This window comes from Protopterus annectens, chromosome 9.part0 (assembly GCF_019279795.1).
Source record: "Protopterus annectens isolate FY-2018-M chromosome 9.part0, PAN1.0, whole genome shotgun sequence".
NCBI classification, from domain to species: Eukaryota; Metazoa; Chordata; order Ceratodontiformes; family Protopteridae; genus Protopterus; species Protopterus annectens.
The window spans coordinates 1,737,441,616-1,737,455,296 of record NC_056743.1 but is presented as its reverse complement, the minus strand read 5'-3'; the positions used below and the strand labels follow the sequence as shown (position 1 = coordinate 1,737,455,296).

Sequence of the window (13,681 nt, the reverse complement as noted above, 5' to 3'; positions counted from 1 at the left end):
GTTGTATGGGTTGGAGATGGTGGCACTGAGAAAAAGACAGGAGTCAGAGTTGGAGGTGGCAGAGTTAAAGATGTTAAGAGTTTGTATTGGGTGTGATGGGGATTGACAGGATTAGGAATGAGTATATTAGAGGGTCAGCTCAGGCTGAATGGTTTGGAGACAAATCCAGAGAGGCGAGATTACATTGGTTTGGACATGTGCTGAGGAGGGCTGCTGGGTATATTGGGAAAATGATGCTGAGGATGGAGCTGCCAGGTAAGAGGAAAAGAGGAAGGCCTAAGATAAAGTTTATGGATGCTGTGAGAGTGGACATGCATGTGGTTGGTGTGACAGAGCAAGGTGCAGATGACAGGAAGAAATGGAAACAGATCATCTGCTGTGGGGACCCATAATGGGAGCAGCTGAAAGAAAAAGAAGACTGTCGGTGTGCTCTCTGCAGTTTTAAGCCATGTCTCAGTGACCAAACAGATGCCAGCATTTTCTGGGGTGAAGAGAACTTCTAAGGAGCTGAGTTTTTTTTTTGGACTTCTAGCACTGAACGGTAACACCTTTTGATTTTCTTGGTTTTGATTTGCTATGCTGGAATTACTTTAATTTTGGCATTGCCTAAAAAAGGCACTGTGGGGAAGAACAATGTTTTAGTGAATATTCGAAAGCTTAGAGGGGAGAGGTGCAGACCATCCCTTGCAAGGCAGAGTGGTCTGTTGACCATTTCCTTCCATGTTGACAAACACTGCACCCCTTAGAATGACATCAGAAACTAAGCCAATTATTAAAGTCAATCATCTTTTGTTCATATCATGGCATCATCACAGAAGAAGGTAAAATGCTGCTCAATGCTAGGTTCATACCAGTGTATTCCGAGATCTCCATGATGTTTCTATTCATATAGTCTAGCAGGTATGTCTCAGGTCATTTACACCCACATGGACTATGGCTGAGTCATATTGGCACTTGTGGTCCAATGACCTTAGTGCATGTGTAATGTGCCTGGCCCCCCGATAAGCAACTGACAGTTACTTTCTCCTTGCTCAGCCTGGTGAGAGGGACATCAGTGTATTTCACAATGGAGTCTCCAATGACCAGAATGTTGTATTGTCTGGTGACCTACTTTATAGGCTTAGAGGTAGAGGCTCCATGAGATGTGGCTATATGTGTCAATGTGGGTGTTGCTTTGAAAGGGTGCATTTGGGGATGCTGAGGGCATTTGTTATGTGTACTAAATCTAGGAGGTCTTTGGGGTTTAGGAAAGTTACATTTAAGCATCTCAGCATATTTGTGTCTATATGTCTGCTTTGAATTGTTTGTGATGGGTGCAGCGAGTATATTACTGACACCCTTAACGTTATTAAGAGTGCTTTTATTTGAGAGCTTTGCCTCCAATGACATTGTGTAAATACATCTCTCACATACCATATCAGTTTGTTTAAAAATTAACTGGTTGTCATTAAACATGAGGCAATTTCTGAATTGTGTCAGGATGCCCATATCCACCAAGCTGGTAACAGAGATAGTCAGAAAGTTCATATCCATGGCAACAGACCTGTTTTTATTGATTAGACAGTTGGAGTGAGAATATAAAGTAATGTCAGGAGTATCCAGTTTGCAACTCTTGGGGCATTGCTGTCACTGCAAACTAGTTGTCCTGTGTGCAACCAGTTATTGGTGAAACTTCAATGCTGCTTTACAGGAAAAATGTCAACTCAAGGTGTCTGTGTCTATACAGAGCACTGCCAAACACTAGAGGGGAAACTAATAAGTAGATCCTGATGATTTATAGTTGATGTATTTAGGCAGAGTTGCTGTTGTTAGAAGCAAATCAGGCAGTACTTTACTGAAAAGAAAGAATTAGTTTACCAAGAATGATGAAAAGAGAGGAGTTTCCTGAATGGCTACAGCCTGGCTACCACTATTGCTGGTCTCACAACAGCTTCATGCAAACGTGGCCAGCCAGAGGCCTTTGACATTAGCCTTGACTTCTGAGACATACATGCCAATGAGGAGTGGGCCCAGGACAGAGCCTTGAGGGAACCTTGAGGACTGGCCTGTTTGAGTAGGTGGTCTCACCAATCCTAACTTCCTGGGTCCTAACTGTGAGGCAGCTGGCTATCCAGCATGTTATATAGGGTGTCTAATTTCATAAGTTTGTTAACAATGCCAAAATGGGGTATGGGATCGAATGCCTTAGCCAGGTCAAAGCAGGCGGTAGGCACTGTTTTACACTTATCTATTTCCTTGGCGACCTACTCAAAGAAGTCCACTGGGTTCAGTAGGCATGACCTTCTTTGACAAAACCAAACTGGGATGGATCCAGTGTTTGAAGGTCTCCTATGTCTTTGTTGATTATTTCCATGGTAACTCTTTCCATGGCTTTGCATATAATACTAGTCAGAGTAATGGGCCTGTCGTTTCCATGATATGTTGATGGTTCACCCTTAAAAAGAGGAATGACCATTGCAGTTCTTCATTCTTGCAGCATGAAGCCTGTTTTAAGACTATAGTTAAACAGTAACTCCAGTGGCCCTGATAGGTCTTATTCAAGAAGCATCCTGGGATTTTATTGGGGCCCACTGAAGCTGTGTTCTTGGACTTAGTGAGCACAATGAGGACATGATCTCTATTTATAGTCGGAGGGGTTATGTTTGAAGGTATTTCTTGGGAGGTAGCTGGGGTTATACATACATGTGCACACACACACACACACACATATATATATATATATATATATATATATATATATATATATATATATATACAAGTGTGTGTGTGTGTGTGTGTGTGTACCAATACACATCATCGACTTGCAAAACACTGAAGTCAAAATGTGGAAAATGCCAATGTCAACATGGCAGTATACATGCTCTGAGAAACAGCCTTGCTGTTATCAAAAGTTTTTTTTTCTTTTTTTAAAGGGAATTGCACAAACATGAGGTAAGGACATATTTCCCAATTTTGGGAACTGTGTGATCTTGAACACCAGTCAATCAGCTGCTAAGTCACTCATATGTGGTAATGGCTGTTGACCACACACACACACACACACACACACACACACACACACACACACACACACACACACACGCACACATATATATATATAAAATCTATATGGGTACAGTAGATTTAGTCTTGGTACATATTTATTGTGTGCCGTGATGTGTGGTAAATTTTGTTGGTTGTTCAGTGGCCAAATTGTATTACAGTCAAACTGCAATAGTTCGACTGTAATATAATTTTAAGAGTTATCCTCTTTCACTGCTGTTGTGCATCTATGGAGTTAGTATGGTTAATTTCTGGGGGAGTGGGTGTGGAGACCCCACACTGGGGTGTGGGAAGCCCCCCACATAAAATGAATTTTTTTTTTATGTGATCACAAATATGAACCTCACAAAGTACATATATCTCTGTGATAGCATTGCTTTAGGGACATGAATGTTGGTTGTTATTTGATATGAAAATAATACACTAGAATTTCAACTAAGTACACAGTGTTTTTATTTACATTACCAGGAATAAGCTGTTTGAGTTATATTAAATATGTCTCCATGTCATACGTCTAACTCAACCACTGAAAAAGAGAAAAAATGAAGAAAGGAAAAACAAACTTTTCAAACTCTAAAAAAATTGTGATGTCATAAAACATCACGGATCACTCTTTCACTAAGCTTAAATGAGGTCAGTTCTTTGAACACTTACAGAAAACATTAAAGATGGTGCTGTTCAACTCTGTTATGGTGTTTCCTGGCACTTTCATCTCAGCTTCACAGGTAAACTTCATTCCATTATGCTTACTGCTAGCGATAAATGTATGTTCAATTATACCACTGGTAATGTTTTCTTTCTTGTCATGAACTTTATTCCCGCTTTTTAGTCTTAAGGTGACAGATGGCTGTGAATCTGATACTTTGCAAGTAATCAAGACATTGTCACCAGCAAATGCTTTTGATTTCATTGTAAGTACTGGAGCTGAAAGTTCTGTAAGAAGGAAAATAAACACGCACAAATTAACATTTTAGTAAAACTGTAGACTACTGACTGGCAGGTTCATTAAAGATTCATGCTTACTGCATCTTATTAAATGCTATACCATCTCAGGGGTTTAAACATCCTAACAGTAAGAAACATTCTTCATCAATGCTCACATGCTTAGAATAGCATCTCTGAAAGTTAGCAAGTGCACAGGATAGTAATACTTTCATCTATAATAGGTGTTATAAACCAGATTTAATAACATGCCATTCAAGAAAAAAAAAGACAGAAATTTCAGGTTTGTATAGAAGCTGCCATGTTGTTGTATTTCCGAGAATAATTGCCATTTTATTCTAAGGCATATATGCAATCAAAGATGCAGGACACTGATAAAATCTTTATTGGATAATGATTTAATTAAACAGCTGGTAATATAGCAAGCCTAATTCATTGTGGACACATATGGTATCGCCTGGCTTATTACAGTATTTTTGTTTCATTTATGCTTTTGAAGATTAGACACTTAGTGTCTTCAAGATTGTCAAAATATTTTCCTACTTATTAATGCACTAAGACTTTTATTAACATACTTACTCAGATTTATTAATAAACTATCACTTTTATTAAATTGCTGTTTTAATGTTCATAGGTTCATAGGTTGGTATTAGGCTATCGGCCCTATAACCTATACAAACCTAGCCATAACAATTCCCTGGCTATTTCTTCCCACAATATTTACTTCCCTGGACCCCTGTCTAGCAGGGCAACCGACGTGATCCCTGGGGTGAATTTCCTATCTCCCATCCAATCATCATGGTTCCTTTTGAAGAGGGCCAAAGAGGTGCTCTGCTTGACATGCAGTCTATTCCAGAGTCTGAGGAGTCTCTGGGTCAGGAACCTATCTCTCCAGCATATTTTGTTCATTGTGATGACAAGGTTTAGATCCATGGAGCATGTGGCTCTGAGGGATTGGGATTTCTTTAAGTGTAGCATGTCCAACAGCTCTGGGTTTGACATGGCCTTGTATGTTAAGCAGAGATCGCCTCTGAGTAGATAATATGCAACAGAGTATAGCTGGAGTTTTTTTAGATGGTAAGCATAGGGCATCTGCTTTAGGCCTGTGATTCTTTAGTGAGCTATTTCTGCGGCCTTTCCAGTTGTTGCAGATGTCTTGACAGGTACATACCAAACAGGGCATTGTATTCTATAATGGGTCTAATGAGGGATGAGTACACTGGGAAAATTACCTCCTTTTTTCTGGATGAAAAGCCCTTAGTGATGAGGTGTGCCACATAGAAGGATTTCCTGACTGTTGTGGTGATGTGGTTATTGAAGGTGAGACCACTGTCCACCTGTTTCCCTAAATCTCTTATCACACTTTCAGTGTTTAGTGTACTGCCACCTATGTGGTAATTCATGGGTACATGTTTTTTCCCAAAGGGGATAACTATACATTTCTTGGCATTGAGCTTGAGCCCATGGCTCTGGCACCAAGCATCTGTTTCTGTAAGGCCCTTTTGTAGAATATCCACATCATTTGGGGATTCAATAATGGCTCCCAGTTTGCAGTTTTTCTGGGAACTTTGTTAGCCAGATTCCCTTAGTGTTGGCCTGTACTTGGAGAAGTAGATGCCAAACAAGCGCGGTCCCAAGACTGAACCCTGAGGTTCTCCACTTGTCACTTGTCTGGAGCTGGATTTGGAGTTGGCTACTTTTACACTTTGGGTTCTTTCAGTAAGCCAGTTGGCAACCCGTCGAGTGACGTATGGATTAAGTCTTTTATTTAGTGCTTTTAATGTGCACACTTTAATAATGTACTATGGCTTACAACTACTGTACTGTATTGGCCTTTCTGCCCTATGTTATGGCTGAAAAGGGTCCAAGAACAGCAACGCCCACCTGGTTAGCAAATGAATAGCGAACTAAAATATTGGCCCCCCCCTTAAATTAAATTGAACACCATGGCTTATATGGGCCATGAATCAGCAACAATTTATTGATGATCTAGGGAGCTATTAACATCAAAATGAGTAACAATATTAATTATCATATCACTCACAACCATTTCCTTAGTTCACTGCATACATTTAGATTTGGTCCAAAATCTTAACAGCAAACGTGCCGAGCATACACTCATTGAGTTTAACCTGCAGAAAGGATCATCCTGTCACAAAGCCAATATGCCTAGATTCCACATCTCAACACAAAAATAACAGAAATAAGTGCTCCCTGCCTCTGCATGTGGGGGACTGTTTCCCCCCATACGTCTTGTTATCTCTTCTATATGTCTTCTAATTTATATATAGTAAGTCTGAAACAGCACTATCATGCCGAACATTTAACATTGTAATCCACGTATACAGAACTCGGATCTCTACAAAGGGACCAATTTCTTCTTTATCTGTCACACCACTTGACTAAAATGGACTCTTCAAGTAGGGCCAGGCAATGAGTGGGACAGTACAAGCAGAAAATCAACTAAGACTCTCTTCAGTGAGTTGTTCCAGGATAAAATGAAAAAGTCTTGCAGAACTAAAAAAGCCCAAGCGTCTTCAAAGGTCCAAACTGCACAGCACACAATGAAAGCAAAAAAAAAAAAAAAAAAATATAAGCAGCAAGACCACCACAGCTGAAAGCATAAATTTAATAGTAAAACAAAGGAGAAAAGCGCTTTCACATTCCAACACAATGCTTCATCAGATCTAAAAACATGATTAAAATATACACATATATATTGAAACACAGAAAGACAATCAGTGAGACAGTCAATAAAGTAACAGGTACATAAGCAACCAAATTGCATTAAGTTAACAGTTTCCTTCGCACTTTGTGCGATTCGCTCATATGATATAGACCTGTCCACTCTGCTGTTGGCATTGTATAATAACTATTTTTGTCTTTGGTTGTTTATTTCTCTTCTTTCGGTCACTTTTCTACATTATAAAAATGTCTTTTGATGGATCATGGACCCCTCTTCCCAAACTTCTGTCGTCAAACAGGGCCTTTCTCCCCTGGTAGCTGCTATTAACCCCCCTGTTAGAACCCGATGCCTACATGTGGCCAGCTATTTGATTGATTCTATTACTATACCATTTCAGTTACCATTCCTGATAGAAGACAGACCTCTCCAGCATCTACCTGTTAGACACTAGCACCACCTATGTTATTCACTTTATTCATCAGTAATCCTTATGTCATGGATGGGAAATGGGGACTTACATAATCTCTCAATCAATTAAACAATCAATCAGCTAGCAAAGAGGAGGGAGTACTGATCACTATTCATCAACTGTCAATTAAACAAAATTGGTCAACCAATTAATATAAATCAGTTACTCAACCAACCAATCAATCATGTTTGTACTACTTTAACAAAAGAAAAACATTTGCAAATAATATTAAACCAACAGAGTTAACACCTGCCCTTGTTTATGCTTGACTTTCCCTGTTTGAGCAGTTGCATCCTGTGAAAAAAAAAGACAAAACATGACTAAAGCCCTAAGAATTAAAGATAAAAGATGTTTTCTAACTCTTCATTAAGAGTTACATAAAACAATTATTTTGTATTTGAAACACCTTAATATGATATAAAACAACAAAAACAACTCTTATCCTAAATGAATGAACTTTGATTTCATGAAAAAAATGTTGTCCACTCTGTTTCACAGGTTGTGAGTATAACTCAGCTTTCAAAATTTTAAATTTGTGTAAAGAATGTCCCACTTAGGGTATATGAAAAGGTTGTAGCCCTATAAACCAAGTATGAAAATACTGAACAAACTGCAGGATAGATAATGATTCCTTTTTAAGAAAGCAAGACGTCATGCACGTTAGGGCTGAAGGCCAGGTTACAGAGTTGCAGCCCAACCTCACTGCTTTGCTGAATGTCTAATCCCATAATATAGATGAACCAGCTGGGTAGCTCATATGACCACTTGGCTGATTTAAATACTGATGATTGATAGATTATTGCAGCAGCCTGAATTATTCCATGCTGATAACTTCATGGCTTTCAGTTCATTTTTTTTTTTATTTAATTTTATTTTAATACTTGTTTACCAGGAAAGTCCAACTTGGAACGATGTCAGTTTCCACTGGAGGTGGCCCGGGAAGAAATGCTCTAGATGCATGTCTTTGTAACATGGGAGGAAACCCACACGAACCCAGAGAGGACATGCAGACTCTGCACAGAAGGCACTCCAGCTGAGAATTGAACCGGAGAACCTTGTGCTGTGAGGCAACAACTTGATAAAGATAAACCAAACACTGGAAAAGGCTGCAGGCAAACAGACCAAGTAAAACAAGTTTACCTGATCCAATGTCCTTTCTTTGCACTTATATCTAAGTGATAAAAATCCAGTAAACCAAATGTCGACCACACTGTGTTGCTTCAAAATGAAAAAATATTTATTTAAGCGATACCAACTTCAGTAAATTTTGGTTAATTAAAACAACACAAAATAAAATGCTTTTCATTTCCAACAGTTCAGAAACTTTTTCAGATCACCTGTACTCCACCCCTTTTCTCCTTTTTTATATTGATCATGACATCACTATCTTTTAAAGGTACAAATCCACCTAAGGTACAATGTGCTTTTAAAATATCAAAGTTTTATATTAGTCTGTCACATATTATCAAATAACATCACATAAAATAAACATTTTCTATCCTTCTTTTGTCTATCCAACAGTGAAAAAGTTTGTTGTCAAATAAAAAACTTAAAAGTTCAACCTCATGGCTTGATGCAATATGTAAACACCATAATATAAGTGCGCACTGCGCTACTTATGTGTGTACTAATGCAAGGCCGCTTGTATAATGCCATCTCTGGTAATATAAATTTATTTGTTTGTTTACATGTATACTGTCTGTCTGTAACATAAAAAATCAAACCATTATAACACAATGTACACTATGTGGGCTCCGTTTTGTAAGAGCGCTCTGCGCTGTTTGTATTTGTACCTATACGAGCACACTTGTGATGAAAACAACCATAATAAAATAAATTAAATTAAAACTAATTTGTTAAAACACATAACATGCCTAACTTGTAGAAAATATATGTTAAAATCAAACTATTGTGGCAAACATAATAATTCTATAGAAATTATTCTTAAAGTCTGTTTATCGACCACAACAGGTTATAAAAATAACACTGTCCAAATTCTAAAATCTTCTGTTTTACACCACTGTAACGAACATATTTATAAGCTATAAATACTACCATTGTAAATTTGCATAAATCTTTATGAACGTTCATCATAACATTGGGCAGGATTCACGAAGGCTTGCACGGAGTCTAAGAGTAGCGTAAGACTCCATGCAGCCTTTGCGATCCAGGAACAGCCCAAAGTCCGTGTAAGAGACAAGCTAAAACGTCTCTTACACGGAGTGGGCGTGGATAAGCTAATCACCTCAATTGCAGCCGAATCGCATGCAAATGAGGATGATTAGTGATTTAGGAAGCCCAGAACAGCCCGTGTAAGAGCCGTTTTAGCTGCAGAAATGTACTCAGTTGACAACTGAGTACGTTCCTGCAAAAATCGCAATGGAGCCATGCCAGCTCCAAATAAAGGGTGCATATGTGTCAGGCAGCATGCCAATGGCCAAATATGTGGCCATTTGCAAGGTAACCTGATGCAAAAGTAATAAAAAAATATATATTTTTTTTCGGGGATCGCTGATGTTTAAACCTAGCGCAGCCCCGCGCAAACGGGCTGCGCTGTATAAAACATAAAAACGAAGGTTTTAAACCCACAAATGTGGGTTTTATGCAATACATGGAATGTCAATGCAGGGACCAGCAGACTAAAACCAACATGGCCACCGTGTAGTGGTTGCTAAGGGGGGAAGCTGAGTCTAAGAGATGTAACTAAGCATTAGTAGGCAATCTGATGCAAATGAGTGTTAGGATACTGAATTCCACTGTCACATAGCAAATGAGCACAGTCTGAGTAGTGTAAGAGTTACAGAAGGGGGAGGAACAGAGTAGGAGATAGGTGACATCACAGGGGGGAATGGTAGAAAGAAATGCAGTTCATTGGAGGTCAGAGTTACATGACAGATGTCAGACACATATCATGGAAAGAGGTGTGCCACTAGATAAGGCTGAGAAAGTCAAGAAATGGAAGGTGTACACTGTTGCCTACACCAAAGTTTCTTGCTGGGCGCATGCGCATGACGCGCCATGAAGCGCGAGTAAGACAGTGTGCACGCGTGTAAAGCAGACTGAGCATGTGGGAGCGTGTTTAGAGATGTTTAACACTGTTTGCGCGGGTGTGCACGCGTTTTAATCCGAATAAGCAGATTCTGAACCGTGTAAGCATGTGTGCGCGCGTGTAAGCCACTGTGAGCGTGTTTCTGCTGGTTTGCACACGGCTCCTCCCTGAGGAAACAGAGAGGAAAAAGGAAGCAACAGATTTAGTTGGAAGCTAGCAGGGAATACTGCTGGAGCTAGCAGGTGAAAACAATTAGAAGCAGGCAATTACACAGGCAGAATAGTAGCCCAGCCCAGCACTTAAAACTCTGCAAACAGCAGTGCAGGATGTTTCTCTCAAGAGACACTGCAAGACAGGAGTAAGTTATTAGAAGTGAAAACTGAAAAAGCTTCACTCAGAGCAGAAATGTTAGGGGCTGCCATAGCTGTCATAATGAGACATAGGCGACTTGCTGAGGGTGGTGACAATGCAGATGGTGCCAGACAACCCACAGTGAGGAGACGGAGAAGAGTGTACAGGCCCAGGGTCACCTACCACGGGTTACATGAGCTGGAGATAGTAGAGCACTATAGAGTGGACAGAGACCTCCTGCAGCAAATAGTGGAGCTGTGCAGGCCACGCCTCACACACAGAACCAACAGAGGGGAACCCATCCCAGTGGAAACCAAGGTATGTGTTGGCCTAAGAATACTAGCAACAGGTACCTTCCAGAGACCAACTGGTGATATGATGGGGATATCACAGGCATCAGCCTCCAGGGTACTGCACCAGTTCCTGGATGCCATGTCAGTACATGTCGGTGATCATGTATATTTCCCCAATGCCCGTGAGGTATTGGCCAGCAATATGTGTCTCTTCCAGCAAATAGCGGAATACCCTGAGGTAGTGGGTGCAATAGACTGCACGTACATACGTATCAAAGCACCAGCCGGTGAGCGGGGTAGGGCATACATCAACCGCAAGGGCTTCCCCTCCATCAGCTGCCAGGTCATGTGTGATGCCCAGGGCATAATAATGAATGTGTGTGCTGGCTGTCCTGGGAGCTACCACGATTCCCACATCTGGCATTTGACGCAGCTGTACCAGACATTTGCCAATGGGGACATCCCACACGGACACCTAGCGGGGGATGCAGGTTATGCACTGGAGCCGTGGCTGATGACACCCATCAGAAATGCACACACACCTGAACAGGAACGCCATAATGAGGCACACGCACAAACACGTAATGTAATAGAGCGTGTGTTTGGGCTGCTCAAGTCACGGTTCCGGTGTCTGGACACATCTGGTGGAGCCTTGCAGTACACACCAATTACATGTACCCAAATTGTCATGGTATGTGCTATGCTACATAATATGATCTTGCGAAAACAGCTGCAGCAGGACCAGCATAGGGCCGGGCCAAACAGCCCCCCACCATTGCCAAGGCCATCACAGACAGAGCGTGACTCGGAGGAGGAACAACCTGAGCCTGCCCCAGTAGGCAGAAGGAGGCGTGCCCAGTATGCCCTGGCCTTGGCAAAGAGGCAACGCATAGCACATACACTGGCTCAGTAGGAACCCTGGGAATGATACCCCCTTTGACTCACTCAGATAATAACAGGGATGCCTAAAATGACATGACCTGCTCACAAACATGTACAGGGAGTGTAATATGTGCATCCGACATAGGCAGCCCTGCAGCACCACCTGAGGTATGAATGCCATGTGTTAAGTAATGTAACACCATGTACTATATGCACACCTGAGGACCCTGACTAACATCCTACCCTCACCAAGCATCATGCCACAATATGACAATGAGATGATCAAGTGCAATAATTGACTGAAGTATCACAGTTAGTCAAAGGGGATCCAATGTGTGCCAGCCTGGGATGACATGCTGAGCATGACATGATGCTCCACCTGCTAGGACTGGCGTGCACCTATCAGTGCAGGCCGTATGGATACTGGCAAAGGCTGTTGTTACCCACAGTGTGCCCTGAATAGGTAAGGCTCAAAACACAAACCTATCTCCATAGGTATCAGAAAGGATAAGAATAAGATAAGGGATAAGTCGAAAGAGCAAGATGCATGCAGTCTAAACTCACCCAGTATGGAGAATGTTGATATCTGTGCTGTAACAGACAACTGAGTCAAGGCTCACAACAGCACCCTAACACTACCAGGTTACACCTCATACTGTGCTGTACAGCCTCAAAACATGGAACAAGCTACAAAAGGAGGGTGACTAGCAAGAATTGTCAAGGAAAACCACACCCCCATGTTGGTACCACAACAAGAAGCAGCATGGACTAGCCATGGTCAAGTAACAGTGGCTAAAACTGCCCCCCAGTGTATAGCCTGCTACAGACTACTGTCCCAACACCAGGAACTGCACCTGGCCTATGCTGGAATACATGAATATATCAAGTCCTCCAAACCACATTATATTGGGTGACTGAAAATACCCAGACATAGACTGGGAGCATTATACCAGCTCCAGCAGTGTAGGACAAAAGTTCATAGAATCCATAAACCAAAAGGCCCAGGGACAACATACCACTCCCACAAGGGGGGTAAGCATACTGGATGTGATAATCAGCAACATGGGTACTGGATGGCAAGTCGAGAAGTGTATTGCTCACTGGTAAAACCAGACCATAGAGTAATCACACTGGATATACAAATCCTGACCACAGTCCCTGGCCAGAAAACTACAGTGGAAAACATGTGTAAAGCAATATTTGCACTCCTCCAAACTGATGTGGAATCCATTAAAGGTCCTGTGCATGTGCAAAATATGGGCCACACCGCGGAACCTGTAATACAGCCATTCCATGAACACTGCCAGGAATGCTTGGATTATGCAATCCTAAATTAAAACAAGACACAATGCCATACACGCAGGCATCTGGCATGGTGGACACCAGACATAACCAAACCATGCAAGAGAATGAGGAAGCCACTACATGATAGAGCAAACATAAACAATGAAGTAATCACTGATCAGTAGTATAGCAATAAAATATGTCCACACATACAATCCACTAAGGCCAGCCACAACAAGTTGAATCTGTGAATCCTGAGGCAATGTTACACCTGCCCCAAGTACACAGACAACCCCCAACTCCACCCAAGAAATACAAATATATGTGAGAGATGCAACCATCTATCCAAACTGGAGGCTGAGCTCCCTCAACTCAGTACTCCCAAAACTAGTCAGGAGGAGACGGTAACCCCACACACCACAAACACAGTCCCACATAGACCTATCACAGCTGCAAACCAAAGACATAAACACAGAAAAACATTCCCGGAGGCACAAATTACAAACACAGCACACCAACAGAGGCCTCTAAAGCAGACACCCAATCAAACAACCTCCAAACATAGCACATGCAACACATAGTACACAAAGCTGGTGTGCCAAACAGTCACAGGCCAGAAGGAGAAACAACATGCCTGATACAGTTGTAATAGGTGACTCCATAGTCAGACACACTGCTGTCCC

At 41.4% G+C, this 13,681-nt stretch overlaps 1 protein-coding gene across 2 annotated transcripts in view; it reads right to left on the bottom strand.

Annotated features, from left to right (window-relative positions):
- LOC122812235 (cell adhesion molecule 4-like) overlaps positions 1 to 13,681 on the bottom strand; it is a 507,138-nt gene that overhangs the window by 101,889 nt on the left and 391,568 nt on the right. For both annotated transcript variants that reach the window (XM_044084591.1, XM_044084593.1), the window contains one exon: positions 3,697 to 3,975. In XM_044084591.1, the coding sequence (XP_043940526.1) occupies positions 3,697 to 3,975 (279 nt within the window). The remainder of the gene's footprint in view (positions 1 to 3,696; positions 3,976 to 13,681) is intronic.